The following is an 18,065-nucleotide window of genomic DNA, read 5'->3' on the forward strand; positions in this document are numbered from 1 at the left end:
ATAAAAAGGAGGACTTTGTAATTCAGTTGAAGCACAAAACACACAAGAACAGACTCCACCTACTGACATGGACACTATAAAGCAGGTGTATGCGCAGATAGGAGGCTAAACTACATTCAAGATGAGAGGCCTCACACTGCTCTGTTTGTTGGGGTTATTTCTCACAGCAACTCACTCAGCTCTGGTGAGTCAAAACTGGTGATTATCCTCAGATTTTCTGTCCCAAAAGATATTAAAAATGCAGCGGCATCAACAAGACCTGGTGTTGTAGGATTGGACATAATACTGGAAAGGAAACAACTTTGATTGCACAATATTAACTGTTAATGTTCTGTAGTTTTCATTTTGTTGCAATAGCTTAAATGTTACTTACAATGCCTCAAATGTATGGGAGCAAAGACCGTGGCAAATATTTGAAGATAATGACCAAATGAATACCTATTTGTTTAATTCAATTACTGCTGCATAGTCAATATTTACATTTAAATATCATTGAATTTAATGTTCAAATTGATATACTACTAAACTTAAACTCTGGAATATTTTACTTGACAGATTGTTTTCACTGTAAAGTATTCTAATACTAATACATTTCATTATTTAGGTATGTGGTTACATATCAAATTCAAAATATGTCATTTCTTTGCTTCCATATATATTTCAATATTCATATTGATACTATACTCTGATGTAAAACAAGTATAGAAATACATTTTATTTCCTATAGTTTTTTCAAGAATCAAACTAATCAGTAGAGGCCTACAGCATGTGTCACACTGCTGCTAATTGTATTGATTATTTAGTTGCTTTCTTTTGAAATCCAATGTCAACCCTTTGTAAACAATCTGGCAAATGAGAACTAAGTAAACACTATCGTGTACACGGACTAAATCATTTTACATTTTCATTTTCAGTCGCCACCAGGGAGTCAAATACCGATGAGCAGTAATGACACGTTTTACATCACAACCAACACAACAACCAACACATCAACCAACACATCAACGGTGGGTAGTCTTTGTGGGAGGAAGTGATGTCACTGTTCTCCAAGAGGTTTTTGGAAGTCAAAATATGGAAAGTGTCAAATGTTCTCGGTAATGTGGTCGTTTGCTTCTGACAGTTTCATTTTTTTCGGGGGAAACTTGATCTCCAATTCAAACAAAAGGTTAGCTACAGAGTAGGACACAGATTTAAAGTACAACTAATGTCGTAGAGACATTAGTTGTACTTTAAATCTATTTTCGGCTCTCTCTCTTGACATGAGGAGTGCTTTTTATCTTGTGATATCTACAGGATCCACCAGTTTCAAAGAAGAGTGTTGAGTTTGGCACTTAGTCTGTTGTAGAGATGTTTGGACTGAAGATGGGTGTATGAAGATGCACAGTTTGTTAATAAATGTCACTTTATCCAACTGTGTCCTTTTACTGCAAACCTGTTCAGTTCTTCACTCTCTTTGCAATTATTTTAATATTTCTGGAATTTGTCTGACTTCAGATTAAAATTCTGAATCACACCAAGGCTTGAAATATTCGTTTTGTTTTATGATACATGTATTGTTCTATTTCTATGTAAAAGACGTATTTATTGTTTGTTACAAATGTAGACTCAAATTCTACAGCTGTTAAAGGTTTTCAGGGGTTAATCTGTAATTCCTTCCTGAGATGTCAGATTTTAATTATTTCAAACTTAATAATTAGTGTTACGATGGTGGCTTTTCCCAGATTTACTGAAAAAGGAACGTCCGCATTTATTATGGAGCATTCATCAGACTGCTGCCGTCTCTATGAAACTGGATTATTGATTATTTTACTGCTTAGTTGGAAAAAAAAAAAGGCAAAAGGCAAAAGGATATTATGCAAACACTCAGTGTTGTGTCTTTGGTTTAAGGTTATTGTATATATTTTAATTCAAGACCTATAGATTTCAATTTCAGTGGTCTAAAGTTGAATTTTCAAGCTGTTTGTGTCCCAACAGATAAGCATATTGTCTGCCTGAAATGATGAAATGGCTGCTGGGAACAAAACCATCGTTTTCATGTGAACCAAAACTGAAGACAGACGGCAGAGGGGCTGAACAGACGGCAACATGTTTCAAATCAGAGATGGAAACGACAATTGAAGTATTTTGCTGGTGTGTCTCCTTCAAATAAACATTTCAACTCTGTTGTGTGAGAAAAAGTTTTTTTTATTTGTTAATATGCTTGGTATAAGGTCATTTGAAACGTCTACTTTTTCCAAAAAGAGCTGAAACTTTTGATAATTTTTCCACAATTTGTGAAAACGAGACACCAATTAAGTAAGAGGTTATGGGAGGGATAGCAGGTTAACACAGGTCTTAAGATTACAAATGGACAACAACACCTTTTCTGGGGGGGGGGGGGGACACTGTATACAGTGAATCCCCATTTTCAACATTTAAAGATTCAGACAACACTTCAAATCACAAGGATCACTTTATTTTTTGTGTTCGGCTCTTCTCTGTTCATCACAAATATTATCTACGTCCACCAAAGTGTTCCAGCAGGGATCCTCTCTCCCCGGCACCTTTTATGGAAAGGACAGAAACATAGAACATAAATCCAGTTCTTTACCTTCCTAAACATAACTATGCTTGTAGTAAAAACCCTTCTGATTGGTAACTGGGCGTACCACTGTGTTGTAAGTGGACAGTACTCGGTTGGTTTGGTGACGGTATGTTTCTACCGACGAGTAGTTGCTGTAACTCTAGAAATGAAGTTACGCACAAGCTACCTGTTCTACACGATGAGAGCTGACACAGCATGTTTACTTATGAGGAAAGCCTTGATTAAAAAAAAAAAAAAAGAAGTCTTAAAACTGAGATTGAAATGTAGCGCTTAACAAATAATAAAAGTTGTGAAAATATGAAAAATGATGCTTTCAAAGTGGTTTCCCGTCATTTTTTCTTGATACTTGTAACATATGTGACCATCTGGTGTCAAACCACAGTAAAATATTTGTTACCAAGAAAAAAAAAAAAAAAAAAATGCTTTTCGGGTTAGAAACCAGCTTTAATTTCTATTTATCTGTCTAAATAGACCAAAATGAAGTAGGGGCAGCAAAATCAAACGGTGGATATAAAAGACAGTTAGTCGTTGCAATCACCAGGCAAACTACAACAGCACTACATTCTTGAACAGAAGGATTATTTTCGTGTGTGTGTGTTTTTTGTCACAAAGTGTTGAGATCCAGAGGCAGGCAGCAGCCCGTGAGACAACAAGCAAAGTTCTCTTCAGATGACAAAGCAGTTTCTATCAGTAAGGCCACTTTATATAGAAATTCTAAATGGAGGACCACAACCTATCGCTTCTTGTCCGTGTAGATCTTTGCAGAGCGTCGTCATCATGAAGGGAAATAAACAAAGCTTCAGGTTTCTAAAGTAAAGAGCCTGACGGCCGGCTTGTATATGGGAAGGGGGAAGAGGGGGGGGCTGGTGTTTGCCCCGTTCGCCACCACAGCAACAAAAAAAAAAAAAAAAAAAAAAAAAAAAAAAAAAAAAAAAGCTCAGTCCACATTGTCACCACCTGCTCTGCTGCTGTGGTGGTATCTCCCGAAGCTCCCCACCGCAACTCAAAAACACACCCCAAAATACCATGTGCGATTGGGTCGTAACGATCTTGCAAAAAAATAGATATTTTCACAGAAGTTTGTAAAATCATCTCGCCTAAAGTTATCCTCTGTGGCTTTATCGAAGCAAGTTGAAGTCCAGAGAAAAAAGTTGCGCCACACAACTGCTGCTCTGAGTACAATCCACAAAGTCTGTTGTTGCTGCTGCAGTTTTGTACGTTTGGGTGTATTTTTGCCAATTCCTTTTCAATTATTCCCTCTTTCATCAGCCCCTTCAGACGCAGTCCTTCAGTTTTGCCAACCGGTGTCTGTAAAGTGTGTTACTTTTGATTTAAAGGGAGTGTCACTGTGTGTGTGGTGTATGTATATGAGGCTGTGTGTGTGTGTGTGTGTGTGTGTGTGTGTGTGTGTGTGTGTGTGTGTGTGTGTGTGTGTGCGCGCGCGAGTAACCAGTGTGGTGATGGTGGCACGGTGAGCACCGTCAGGACTGCAGTCAACACAGCTGGAGTTCAGCTTCCTTCGAGGGGCTGGGCGGGACCTTGCTGAAGGGGCCAGGGGACGGAGGGGAGCGGCTCTACTTATCCCCCAGGATGGCGTACTGGTTGTCGAGCTGCAATTGCTGCAGTGAGGCGCCGCCGCCGCCGCCCGTCTCCTCTCTACCGCGGTTCCTGTGTTTCACCACCTCAAAGGTCTTCTCCATTTCTCTGTCCCTGAAAACACAGACATGCATCACTTCAGACAAACTGCAACAAGGACACACGCCGCCATTGTTGAACCAGCTATTGTCACGGACCTCTACTTACTTGCGTGTCTCCACATGCTTGGCGGTGGCCATTAGAGAGGGGAACTGTGTGTCACTGAAGATCTCGGGAGGCCCCTGGGTGGCGGCTCGTCTGGTGGTGGTCAGCCGAGCCCCCGGAGGGCGATATACACCAGAGGGCTTCGACTCAGGCTCCTCTACTTCCTCTGCAATTATATATACAAAAAAAACCACCAGTTTGAAAGAAGAAACCAGATTTTCAGGTGCAGAATTATTTGTTCCGTTAAAGTCGGTTTACTCACCGACAGGTGCAGCAGCAGCAGCAGCAGCAGCAGCAGCAGCAGCAGGAGTCGGAGCAGCACCAGACTTGTTCCAGGGACCCGACACCTTGTCTCCGCTGACCAGAATGATCTCTCCATCCTCACCAACCTCCTCCTTCTCGTACTCCTCCTCCTCTTTCTCGTCACTGCAAAACACCCAAAACCCCACAGTGAGCCATCTAGAACAACTTGATCCATGAATCCATTTAAGCGCACATATTTAGGATTTTGCACAAAAATACTATTATGTAAAGTAAGGGCTAACTAAGGATGGTGAAAGAGCTTTTACACATGTTCACGCTTAAAAAGCAATAAAGAATTTTCTGCTGGCAGTTTATCTTCAGTCCAGTGGTAGTTTAAAGTATTGTGAGTGTATAAAACCACAATAATAAATCCAAACAGTAAGGCAGCGTGATCATAGCCATTTCATCAAAACTAAAAAAGTGTTTGAGTCAAGCAAACTGTATCACTGTACCATGTGAGTCTATGCAGCAGGAACTACCACAGAGGCGGTTTTGAGGTATTTCTCACCTTATCTGCAGAGCTTGCAGCCGGAGCCCGCTATAGTCAACTTCTTTCTGCTCGAACTCTTTCCATTCCTCATCCTTCTGGGCAGAAGGGAGCATTAAATTTCAACACACAACAGCACGTCTACATTGGCAGTATTGCACAATACTTAAATAAAAAAAAAAAAAAAGGGAGTCTCCTCTTTTGATAAAGGCATCTCCAGTTTAAGTCAGATATACACAAGGAATGGTAAAAAAATGAAACAGGCCAAAAAGACTGTGAAACCCCCCCCCCCCCCCTGTGACAAATGGCGGCTCCTCGGCCTAACGTGAACGTTTAGCCGGACAGCCACGATTCAAGAGGGATGACAGCTTCGTCATGCACACACAAGGCCTTTAACAGCACGAGCTCACAACCGGGCCTCAAAAACGTCTACATGCGACCGATATCTTGACACAAAACGGAAGACAAGCGTGTAAAAGTACAGTGATACAGTGTTAAAACGTCGTATCTCCTCACATTGTGTGTGTGCGCCTGTAGGAACCATATGCTAGCTAGCGACCGGCGTTTTCCTCCTTTTACATGTCAAAAGATATATACATTTGGTCCTCGATCTTCCTAAAATTAGTTGCTGGAAAATGTAAGAGAAACGTGCGAGTTAGCAGGCTAAATGCAAGCAGGAAGCAGATTATGACGAGGGATGCAACATTTGACACGACACCGGTATCTGGAAAAAGACGCAGAAAAAAAGAAAGTTACCCGGAGAGTAACGATAGCAGTTACCTTTTCAATCTGCGCGTCCTGATTGTCGTTTTTAGCGGATTTCTCCTTCTCCCTCTTCGTCTTTTTTATCACAGCCGACGTGGGCCCGGCGGTGGTCTCTTTGCCCTTTCCTTTCTCTTTCTTCTTCTTTTTATCCCGCTTGGCGAAGAAATCGTCCAGGCTCTTCTCTGGTGGTAGATCCGCCATTTTCAAAAAAAGAGCAACGTTAAAACTCGTGAGCTAATAACCGAGCAATGACAAAGGTGGAAAAACAAACTTGCTCTCCGAGGAGTCAGGACAGCTGTTGGAATGGTCAGAGGAGATGGGATTACTCCTTACTCCTTACTCTTTAACTTCTGTTACCGGCTAATAAAAAATGTCCACCTAATCGAAGGCAATCCTGACAACCATGCCATGCACGGGCTATTTGACAAATCTGTACCGTGACCCGGAAGAACATCGACCCTGAACCGGAAGTAGTACGAAGCATAAAATAACATTTTCTCATAAATCAGTTATATTTCAAATACTTCTAAAATTACATGCAATACATATTTAATTACCTTTTAATATTCATGCTTTTATAACCTTTCATTTAGTTAAAACGTAGTAACGTAGTCTTCTTATTGCTATTTATTTGTAGTTACTAGTAGTTGCAGAAAATCAATCTAATGCATGTAAATTATAGTATATGATAGTTAAAAATGTATTAAATTCATAGAAAAAAAAGAATCAAGTAAAAGTAACAGTACAACAATGTAGAAAAGTATTTTCAAAATGTACAAAACTTTACTCATAGAGCACTTTTCAAAGCAAAACTAAAACATGCCATTTCATAAAGTAAACAAGGCAAACATTAAAGAAGTTTCAAAATGTCCCCATTCAGGTTATTGTTTTATTGTTCATTTTGTTGAAGAAGTATTATAATGTAAGGAGGAGTACAGGTGGTGCCTTGATGTACAGCAATGGATCATATTTTCTTATTTCTGTAAAAACAAAAGCTACCTGTGTTGAGTTGCATAATATAAAAATAACTTGGGGTAAATGGACTGTACTTAGGCACAGTATCTTATTTTAGAAGAAACTCTACTTCCTACAATCTGATAACTTTATCACCCCCTAACTTTGACTTAAAATAAGGCTTTTGGTTTACCGTCTCATCATTTTTACTTTAAGTCATATTTAATATCATAAAACATAATTTTGACTTGCAAAATATTTTGTTATTCATATTTCACCATTATTTTTATTTTCTTACAATTGTTCCTTATTCTCCAGTGATTGTGAATTAGTATTAACACGCATCTATTTGCACACAACATGAACTCCACCACAAGCCTCAACAGTCTTCTTACTATCTATTAAAAACTTGAACCATGAGTATATTTTATTTGTCATTCCTAACATGTTATCTTTTTTTCTTGCCAGAATTGGCCTTCCATATAGAAGTGTCTATGTTGTATTTGATTGTGGTATCTGTATATGTTTTAATTTGAACTTACTATTTATTTTTTTGATAGTTAAACTGCCACATGAATCTCAGAAAAATTCCCTCAGGATTTAGTTTTGAAATATGCCGGCCATCTCTTTCTCTTTTCAATTTGAATTTCAAGACCAAATTCCCAGCCTGACCATTTAGTGACAGGATGCATTTATGCCGTTGTTTACAAAGGAGGCTGAATAAGGAACTCTAAATAGATGAAGCTGAAATATGAATCAGCACTTACACATCTTATATGGACTGATGATAACATCCAACAACGTTTCTTAAGAAACTTTAAACTCCCGCATGTATTTGGATAAAACTTGCCAAACAGCATGAGGCCTGTCATGTAAACAAAAGACACAAAAGTTGAACAGTCATGTTCTGCCAGATTGGAACAAGCCTTAAAATCTGTTAATAACACACATCAAATTAAGCCTCTCCTCAACAGTGAAGCAGGCTTGTAAACAGATTACTGAACTGACGTCATATTCCCAGAGCGGGAGGTCACTTGACCACATGCAGCACTGGTGCACAAAGAGAAAATTCCAGCTCACGACAATGGATGTGCTGTGGTCGGCAAGACTGTTTACACTGCTTTGTTGTATAGTTGTTGTATAGTTGTATAGTAAATCAGAAGGTATGTTATCTGTCTAACACGTGCAGTACAGTAAGTCAAACACTTGACACAAATCAATCAGTGTTTTTTTCTTCGTTTTATTGCTCAGCAGTAAAAAGTACAGTGTATACTACAGTACAAAAAATACATAATGTTGAACACTGCTCCATCGTGCCACTGAACGTTTTTGTAAAATATCCACTTTTGAGCGTGCAAAACAAGAAGCCCAGCTGTGAGCATCCAATGCAAGAAATATCAATATGTTTAGGTGTGTTATTCAACATCGCCTTTTGAATCTGTGATTTCAGAACAACATCTCACAATGCAGAAAATCTTTAGCGACGGTAGAGGCAGGCAGCATTGATTATTGAATACAACTGCAGCAATGCAAAGTAAAAACAGATGATAGAAGGACCACAGGTTCAATAATTAAAACAAAAATATTCACTCTTTTTTAATTACACTGCCTCTGTATGTGCTCACAGTAAATATTCAGCATACATTATTTATCTCAGTGTTTCAATTGGTCAAGATTTTTGACAGCCTCTTACACATAATATGTGGTCCAGCAACTAATTCACAATCATTCAACAAACACAGTTTGCATTGATGGACAAACACATTGTTTATGGAGGGAGACATTTACAGTAGCAAGGTTGGTCTAACCGTTTCCTACGGCGCTGAGAAACTCTTTCTTAAACTGGGCTAAAACCAGTAGCCACTCCACGATACAGACAAGAGACAAACAGACGGACACACAGACAGAGAAACAGATACAAACTGAGCTGAAAGTGATACAAAGTCTTGTTTGACTTAAAGTAACAGTGATAATTAGTTAAGGGGGGGGGGGGGCACATTTGAACTCATCCGTCCACACTCACAGTGTGCTTACATGCACAAACAGGGCCTTCAAGCACGCACATACAGATATATATATATATATATATATATATATATATATATATATATATATATATATATATATATATATATATATAACTTGTACTTAACGTAAGGAATTAAGACATCTATGTGGTCCCTCTGAAGAGAAGCTGGTGACACATGTGGGGGAAAGCCAGTTTTTGTCATTTGACTGACGTCTCTCAAAGCTGCTCAATGCAGACGCCAAAACACCCAAATAATTTGCTCAAATCAACCATCGGAATCTGGGCCCATATTTATCAACCTGCTTGAAATTGGATTTTGGACTTATCCTTCACTTATCCTTGCAAACGTAAGAACAAAAGCTATTTCTCATAACAATGCTCTTACATTTAAGAGGACTCCAGAGGTATCAAGAGCGCAAACAACAATAACATTGCACAGCATTGATTTTGCGCTGCGATCACTTTCCATGCATTAAAAAGCTTTTTTTTTTATATATCTACAAATGCGTACTATAAATAAAATGTGTTACTTTTATTATTTCTTACATACTATAAATATATTTTGTTGTTAATTTCAATAAAAGTGTACAGTCAAAGAATGAAAAATGGGGCAGATGTACAGTATTTCAGCTTTCATGTGATTAATCATGTGATCACTTGAGAGCTGATCTTAAAGGTTACTCCTACACTTTGATGTAAGTTGCTTGATAAATGAGTCTTCTTCTTAGCTTCTAGAATTACTTTTTTACTCCCAAGTTTGCTCTGTAAATCATTCTTAAATGTGTTTCTCAGTTTGATAGATATGGGCCCTGATCTCACGTACAGTATCACTGTTCCCCCCCAAAACATAGGTGCTATATTCAAGTTCAACAGGCTATAAGTATTTTGGGATTGATCTTAAAGGAAAAATAAAATGACAAAAGAACAGCTTTAATGTTTTCGTAGCACGTTTCTCTCTCTAAAACAAATTTCATGTGGCAACATCCACAGTGCACTCACCATCAAGCCACTGTAATGAAACAAAACCACATATAATCTGTATTTTAAAAAGACAATAAAAACCTTTTATCACAATTAAGCCTTTTGTAGAAAATGTACATCAGAAAAATATGCGGGTGCATCCTTAAAGAGTGTCTGCTCACATCACTCCTCTCTCAGGTTGCCTCTTTGTGTTTGTCATGTACAGTATAAAGTCAAAGTCTCTGAATATTTAGCACATTTATAAAATAGACAACAACAGCAGGGGGAGTAGAAGAGCAGAATCCGACAGTGTCTCTCTTTTCCTGTCTCTAGATGGCAGAAGCTTTGTCTCTGTTGATGAAGAGCGTCTCCTGGCAGAAAGGGTTAACCAGGACCACGCTGCTGCCGCTGTAGTCTCCGTTCGGGGGTAGACAGGTGTCGTGATCCTGCAAATGCACACGCAGAAGAAGAAGAAGAAGAAGAAAAAAATCAGCGCAGGTTGCCGACTGTTAAACAATAGCTGTAACTCATGATTCACGCTTCAGGGCTCACCATTAGGGCAAACACGCTGCAGTCTACTGTAAGTCACTCTACAGGCAATGAGCACACCATCTAGTGTGGAAGCGAACAGAATAAAATATGGGTTCGGTGCAGCCCGGGGCTTTTAAGGAGACGGTGAACAAAGATACCTGACAAAGCTAGATGTAAGAGGGAGGGATGACTCAGAGGAAACAAGACAACAGAGGGACTTAATGTGAAACGGAGGGATGGAGAAATGGTTGTTGATGATGAGTCAGCAGTAATCAGGCAGTGCTGGAGGAGGGAGGTGTGAAAAGCTAAATTATTTGTATTACAGCAGGAATGAGGCCATTTTATCACCAATCAAATCAAACTAACCAAATCAAACTTGTCATTTTAGGTTTTATGATCATGTCTCCTGGAGCACTCGTCATTTACCTAAAGCACCAGGAGAAGCTAAGAGGCTGCTGCTCTACAAAGACAGGTAAAACGGGGGGGGGGGGGGGAGGGGGGAGGAAACAACACCTGGGTGTCACCAGGGGCATCCCACACATGATCCAACCGCAGCCTCCCTCTCCTGATGCGCCCGCAGGCGGCAAAGGAATGCAAATTGAGCGACGGATGAGGGGTAAAAGAAAGGAGACACAGTGAAATGGTCACTGGAGAGACGGTGGTAAAAAAATACATGCAAACACAGCAAAAACCATGGTCAGTCAAAATGATACGGGGAAGAAGAGGAGGTCGACAGCACATTTAATACCAACTTAAAAAAAAATGATACATATATAGTGATAGATGATATATAGTATAATTTCCACCAGATGGCGCTGTAATGCACTATAAACTAAAATCTTATCTTGTTATTTTTCTCAGTATATCAGAGACCAAATATAATTGGAAAATGGCAGAAATAAATGGGATGAACAAAAAAAGACATATTCATATTCACGTCCTCAACTACAAAGACAGCCAATTAGCAGCATCTCAAAAGATTTCTATGTGAGTTTTCAAACCAACATGACACTTCTTTAGGATGCCATACTCTCTGTGGGCTAACCACAGGTTGAATGATTAAATATGTTCTCAAAATAACAATTTACAGCCTGCCAAACATAGAAATACACAAATAGTCTTAATTGGAATGCGTTAAATGTAATAAGTCATTTTCTGTCGCTCCTCCTGCCCTCAGCAGAATATTCTTGACAAACTGACGAATAATCTATTATCCTCATCTAAAATCATCATCAGAGCTGCAGATTTTTGGAGAAAAAAAAATTGCCAAAATTACCACTGCAGGATACCACCTTTCGTTCATCACATTAAGCTAATTTTAGGAGCGTGTCACAAGCTGTTCAGTTGGTATAAGGTTTAAAAACTGCACTTGTAAAATAAATTGAATAGCCATGTTTTTTCTTCAGCAACAGTATGCATTCTTAATAACAGTATACTGATAGGGTAATACTGTTTACTAGATGTAAAAAACAAACTACTAATAAGTAATCTTAATAGATTCCCTGCAGAGAATTCCTCTTTTTGCTTGTTCTAAATGGCATCTCTGTAAACCGCAGTGATACAGTGTCATGCTTCAGCAGGCCTCGAGGCTTGCTGACAGGGGGAAGTGAACATGGATCCTCTTGTTGTTTCCGTACTCATTAAAACCCATTCTGCTGACTGACAGCGAAACATCAAGTAAATGTGCCTCCGCCTCTGTGTGCAGCGCTGTACACTAATAGAGTATCAGTGCGCCAGTAGTATTGTACCTCACTCTCCAGAGTGTGTATCTCTCTGGGCAGCTCCACAGCGTGCCGGCTGAAGTAGTCCATGGTGATGGCGTTGTTCCAGTAGCTGAGGTTGTTCTCCTGACTTGATGACTTCTTCTTCCTCCTCATGCAGCACACAGTCAAGAGCACAGCTAGAGCGGGGCAGAAGACGGGAAGGGAAAATGAGAGACTGAAAGCTGCTTCAAATAGCCTCCGAATGAGCGCCCACACTCGCTGCATAGGTAAAGGCAGTCATGTTTCAAGACAACACGCCGCTGTTGTAAGAAATGGTTTTTGAAAGGAAAAATACCGCCTTAATTTGCTTGAAATGGCTACTGGTGGGTGTGCCATGTAGTAATTTTGAGGCTATCTAAAACAACACATGCTGCCAGTCTCTCAGTAAGACATTTTCAGGACTCATACAGGAAAATCATTTATCATCAAAGGGGAAGAAATCCTTATTTCTCCATCTCAAACAGACCACAATGCACCTGTTTTTCCTAAGGTGCAACGCTATACCGCTCGATTTAAAAACACTCCCCGGTCTTGCTGTTATTATGCTTTTGCACTCTCTCTAGTTTAATGCAACAGGATCGAGTCCTGAAGGTTGTCTGGGGGCTTTCAAAAGGCATTCCAAAAAAGCGAGTGAGATCACTTACTGAAGCGACTTTAAACCCTGAAAGGTGAAGAAAACAAGTGGCTGTGAAATGAATAAATCACAATATTTTACTACAGATTAACTCTTCGGTGACCTCGGGTGTCCACAGACCTTGCTGTGAGCCGTTTCATGTAAAGAAAATAGAAAGAAAATAGTTCCTACATGAAACCATGAGTAACCGGGTCATGATTTATGGAAAGAGACATTGCTTTCGAGTTTTTTCAAATGTATTTCTTTTGGCGCTTTGAGCACCACAAGCCGAGTGCTACGTAGTCCCATAATATTGGAAAGAAGGCAAGCATCTCTACGGCGGATATCTCGAGGCGGTTCACACCAAATCTAGATTTATAAATAGCAGGTAAGAGGAAGAATGTGTATTTTTGATTTGTGAACTGTCAAACATGAGAGTGGTATCGATTTTCTGATCTAACTCTCCACAATAAAGCAAACGTGCCAACTTCTTAAAATGTAGAACTATTCCTTAAAATAGATTTTTTTTTTTTATGATACAAGCATTAATAGGTTTTCAAGGTTGTTAAAGTCAGCCAAGTAATCTGGAACTTTCTACTTTCAATAAATTTCCCCGCTGCTCTAACATTACTTACAGCATGAGGACACAGGCACACTGATGGCCAGCACGATCCACACGATGTCCATCCTGCTCAGGCAGATGGTCATGCGGGACAGCGGGGAGTCAACGGTGGGGCCTGAGCTGTTGCCGGGCGTCCAGGGGTCCTCGGTGGTGGCAGGCACCTGCCTGTTCAGGAAGTTCCCGCTGGCGGTGGAGGGGGGCTCCGAGCTGTTCCCCTGAGCGTACGCCTCCTCGACTGAGCTGCTGTTAGGAAGCAGCCCTCCATATGCAGTCACGTTCCCCAACCAGTGTCCGAGAGGGGCATTGTCCGTGCCGTTACCTTGACCGACGAGACCACGACCCTCCTCAGTGGTGGTCTCGTTGGGTGCAGAGTGGTTGTTTGGGATGATTGTTGGATTCGGTGTCTTGAGTTCGGGCTCAGTGGACAGCGCTGGAGCGGACGCGTCGGACGTCAGCTTCTCGGGTGGGCTCTCGACTGGAGTCACAGAGTCCTTCGGCTCTATCGCCAGTTCATCAGTGGGGGGCTCGTTCACCGAATGCAACTCCCTCAGGGTGATGGCGTGGTGTGCGGCCAGCTCTGAGGCGCCCCGAGCATGCTGCCTGAGCTTCAGGCCTGCTGCAGGGTCAGCATCCACCGATGGAGAGGAAAGGGAGGCGCGCTCGAGATCTGGAACACGCTGCCGGCTGGGGTCGGTGGGTTCCTCCACACTAAACTTCTGAGGCTCGACGTGCTGAGAAGCAAGCGTATCTCCTCTGTCTGATTCAGAGCTGGACATTAGAGCCGGAGCTTCTCTGGCAGTAGATCCCACATCTATATTTGGGACCGCTGTGCTGGGAGATTTAAGGACGCTGCTGCTGGCCTGGTTAGTGCTGACAGTAACTGGGTTATGGCCTTGAGTTACCCTGACCAATTTGTGCATGTGGCCTTGGCTTACAACATCAGAGCTCGGGTCCAGGGGCCGATTCACATGACTTCCAGCGCTCACAGTGCTTGCGTCATGGATGGGAGGGTCGTCATGAGTCGGGATGGAAGTCTGTGCTGGGCGAGGCAGAGCCAAAGGGTGGAGGGCGACAGAAGGGAGGATGATGTTTGAGGGTTGAGTGCCTCCTTTGGATAGCCATTCGCCGCTGCTGGAGCCTTCCTGATGCAAGTCCAGAGGGGGAGGTTCGGGGCCAGAAAGGGGGCTGCTGTGGGCGGCTGCCATGGAGCCGGGGTCCTGGGATGTCTGGCTGAGGTACAGCTCCTGTGCTGATGACACCAGTCCTACTGGCAGTGCTAGGAATGCTAGAACACCTGTAGAGAAAGAGAGAGAAAGCTGGCGATTAGCACAGGATGATGGTGCAGAATATCCTCTTAGCTTCATGAATTATTGGGTTTTTTTCCCCTGTGGGTGTGTTTTTCAGCACGTCTGTCTGTCTTCACATCATTTCCCTCAAGGATCTTGCCACGCAAAGCAAGGTGAGAGAGCAGAAACTGAAACTCAGGTGTTCAATAGAGACGCGTAGTCTTGTCTCGCATTCATTATTCTCCTCTGCCTTTTATCTACTGAACCGCCGGTGTTTGTCACTCACCTAGTTCTTTATCAGCTGCATTATTCACTACGCGAGTTGCACTGTGTGTACCAATGCATGTCTAAGACATAGGGATCTTCAAGCTTAGTTACTCTGCAGAAATTCTTAAAGAGCTCACTTTTTTTTTTTTTTTACCAAGGTCATAATATAACAAGCAATTATTTGATTTCAATCTCCAGATAACACTGAAAAAAAGTTAATTTAGTACATTTCTAATGGATTTTTTAATAGTTTTGATCATTTTCAGTACTGTGAAATTAGATGTCTTGATAGATTGTCTGAGTTATTACGTGTTCTGAAACAAATAATCAAGTAAAAAATGCATTTGGAAATCATCACTTGCTTTATCAGACAAAATGTGTTGGTATTTTCTTTACAGTGAACAGATTCATGACAGTCATAGTGTCAAAATAGCCCACTTGACATGCTAAAACCATCTCAGAGAACTTGACAGATTCCCTTTTTCAAGCTTAATCCCATGCGGAGGCTGTGTCGAGACAAGCCATTAGCAGGTGCCTGTGGGGAATATTGGTCCTATTATGTCATCCAGACAGCAAGAAAGTCATAAAGGGAAGAACGTGCAACGGCTTATTAATTTCCCCTTTGCTCCCTCCCCTCCATCCCTTATTGACACTGTTAAACACAGCTAATGTGACACATTAGTGAAACGCTCCCAGCGGGCGGTTTCTATGCATTCTGCTGAGAACAGAACATGCAGTCACACAAAGCTAACATTGTCTGAATTCCTGTCTGAATGAGGTTATGTCGCATGTTTTCGCCACACGATGCTGAACAGTACAAAGATGGTGTGAGACTAAAAGTTTCTACATTATTTTGTATTTTGTTTGAACCATTTTTGCTTTATTGTTCGACAGGATAACGCTGGCAATATTATGTTCCTTTTTGATTTTCAACAAATCCCAAGAAAAGACCAAAACCAACAATCTGTTCGGTTGTCTAAACACTTTTCATCTTCCAAACCGTTCTGTGTCACTCTTGCATTCATTCCTACTAAGGATGTAAACTTAATGCGACGTAAACTTAGATTTCAGATTTGGTTCTGAGTGTTTATGGATGCAGGACAGCAGCCACGGCAACAGTGTGGCTTATTGATGTGTTTTTAATCTTTTTTGGACAACAATGGAGCTCTATGGCACACAAAAATGGTTACAAATGATTGTTTGTGGGATCAATATATATATATATATTTATATATATCTTTTTTTTATTATTATTTTTTTTTTTTTTTTTTTTTTTTCTTTTCATGGAATTTGTTGACTTAAAGAGAAATGTAGAATATTGCCAGTCTTATCCTTTAAAAACACTCACTGACATGTGTAGGATTTATCTAGCAGTGAGGTTGTATTGCAACCTAATGAAAATCTCACCCGTCTCTTTCCAAGCATGTCAGAGAGATAAGGTGGCCTGGATCTGTACAGATCCAAAGTCATTCACTAAAGACTGGCATGTTGGATTAAAGCCATTGAAGAGAATGCATAAGTAAGTAAGTATAAGTATCTTTTAGCTCTTACTGATGCACACACCATGGGCTTCAATATGCATCATGCTTGTGACAAGAAAAGAAGTGTGCAAAAACAGGTGCTGACATGAATTAGATGACGAAAAACCTTCAATTTAAGGGGGCTTTAGAGAGAGAATTAAGGATAGTGATTAAGACTGCATTGTTTTGGTATTCATGAAACTCCCAAACAGTAAAGAAGTCATAGAAAAACCCACAGATTCTAAAGCTATCTTTGTAACCCAGATGTCGTAGCCAACGTTTATAATGGTGCTCAGTCACTATGGAAACCGAGTTTCCATTACCAAGAGGGGCAGAGGAGAAGGAGTCAGGAGAATAGGTGAGAAAATCTCTTGAACATGTAGAAAGAAAGGGACAGAATATGTCACAAAATGAAAAAACAACAGCCCAGGCGAACGTCAATGTCAGTAATCTGTAATGTATTTGACAGAGAAAGCTTCTCCATCCTCTTTCCTCTTTGTTCACCAGGGGGGGATTTCAAATACACCACAGCAGCAGAACCCCACAGCACTGAGTATTTAAACTGAGCCTCTGAATCATTAATCATATTCCTCCATACTCAATCACACAGACTACCAGGACAGAGGGTCCAGGCCCCGTCTTCCATTAACCAAGCCTGTCACGTCTCTAATCCACGGAGCCCACTCCAGACTCATATCTGAGGAGATAACACACATGGCCATCCTTGATTTATGACCGCTTGTCTCTCCTAAGATGATCCTTTAGGCGGGGAAATGGAACACAGACAAACCCAAGCTATCAAAGCTTAAATATCTGGCCAATTGTTGATCGCCTGAAATGTGAATAGTGGTCACTTTAGGACACATTTAGAGGATAAGGCCCTTTGAGGTGCTCAAAAGAAGAAAAACTGTTCACAGATTATTATATACGGAGGACAGTGCATGAACAAAAACACAAAGGAAGAGAGACAAAAAGACAAAAGACAAATGTAAATAATATATAAAGGCATTATTACGTCCAAATCATAGGATTAATGTATTAAATACTTACAGCTGCAAGCATTGTAGAGTTATGAATATGTTTTTCAATGCAAACAAATGTAGATAAAGACGATTAAAGAGGCCAATCAAGAGTGAGCGAGGGTGTTGATAATGCCGTGGCCCGGGTTGAGTTCATACCTTCAATCAGGACCCAAACCTGGCTGTCACAACCTGGCAACCCGACACTGTGCTCGTACTGAATAAAACATAACACCCAGGCTCCCTTTACAAACAAAGTTATATCCCAAATGGGCAAACTTAATGCTCAGGCACACACACACACACACACACACAAACAGGAACACATTCCTCCGCTTTGTCGGATCAGAAACTCAGATGTGTGGCTTCACCCTGGAGATTAATATTCATGTTGGGACATTGCAGTTTAGTCAAATCATGTTTTATTAAAGATCGTATCTAAAATGTTAAAGAGGAGAATCTGCTTTTAAAGTAAGCTTGCACTCAGACATCTGACTGTCCATATATTCATTAGTGCATTCATTAGTGACAGATTCTGTATCAGACGCTGTTAATCTCATTA

General features: G+C 40.7%; 2 protein-coding genes across 4 annotated transcripts in view; both read right to left on the reverse strand.

The window, feature by feature from the left end:
* Positions 1 to 2,439: 2,439 nt before the first annotated feature.
* Positions 2,440 to 6,371, reverse strand: cdv3 (carnitine deficiency-associated gene expressed in ventricle 3). 3 transcript variants are annotated; one of them, XM_068710109.1, is made up of 5 exons: positions 5,955 to 6,371; positions 5,196 to 5,263; positions 4,647 to 4,810; positions 4,388 to 4,550; positions 2,440 to 4,294 (listed from the first exon to the last, which is right to left on the reverse strand). In XM_068710109.1, the coding sequence occupies exons 1-5, from the start codon at positions 6,138 to 6,140 to the stop codon at positions 4,159 to 4,161; spliced, it is 717 nt and encodes a 238-aa protein (XP_068566210.1). In that variant the 5' UTR covers positions 6,141 to 6,371; the 3' UTR covers positions 2,440 to 4,158. The 3 variants fall into 3 exon arrangements, with proteins under 3 accessions (XP_068566210.1, XP_068566209.1, XP_068566208.1); XM_068710108.1 differs by having other exon boundaries at positions 5,196 to 5,269; XM_068710107.1 differs by having other exon boundaries at positions 5,196 to 5,272.
* A 2,669-nt stretch (positions 6,372 to 9,040) lies between these two features.
* The window catches only part of tmem108 (transmembrane protein 108), a 45,486-nt gene continuing 36,461 nt past the window's right edge, over positions 9,041 to 18,065 (reverse strand). The window contains exons 3-5 of the mRNA XM_068710110.1: positions 13,425 to 14,705; positions 12,162 to 12,313; positions 9,041 to 10,328 (exon numbers count right to left, since the gene is read on the reverse strand). Coding sequence (XP_068566211.1) covers positions 10,212 to 10,328; positions 12,162 to 12,313; positions 13,425 to 14,705 — 1,550 coding nt within the window. The 3' untranslated portion in view covers positions 9,041 to 10,211. The remainder of the gene's footprint in view (positions 10,329 to 12,161; positions 12,314 to 13,424; positions 14,706 to 18,065) is intronic.

Source organism: Cebidichthys violaceus, unplaced genomic scaffold, assembly GCF_023349555.1.
Source record: "Cebidichthys violaceus isolate CVI_PGR_0920_01 unplaced genomic scaffold, fCebVio1.0.p SCAF_15, whole genome shotgun sequence".
NCBI classification, from domain to species: domain Eukaryota; kingdom Metazoa; phylum Chordata; class Actinopteri; order Perciformes; family Stichaeidae; genus Cebidichthys; species Cebidichthys violaceus.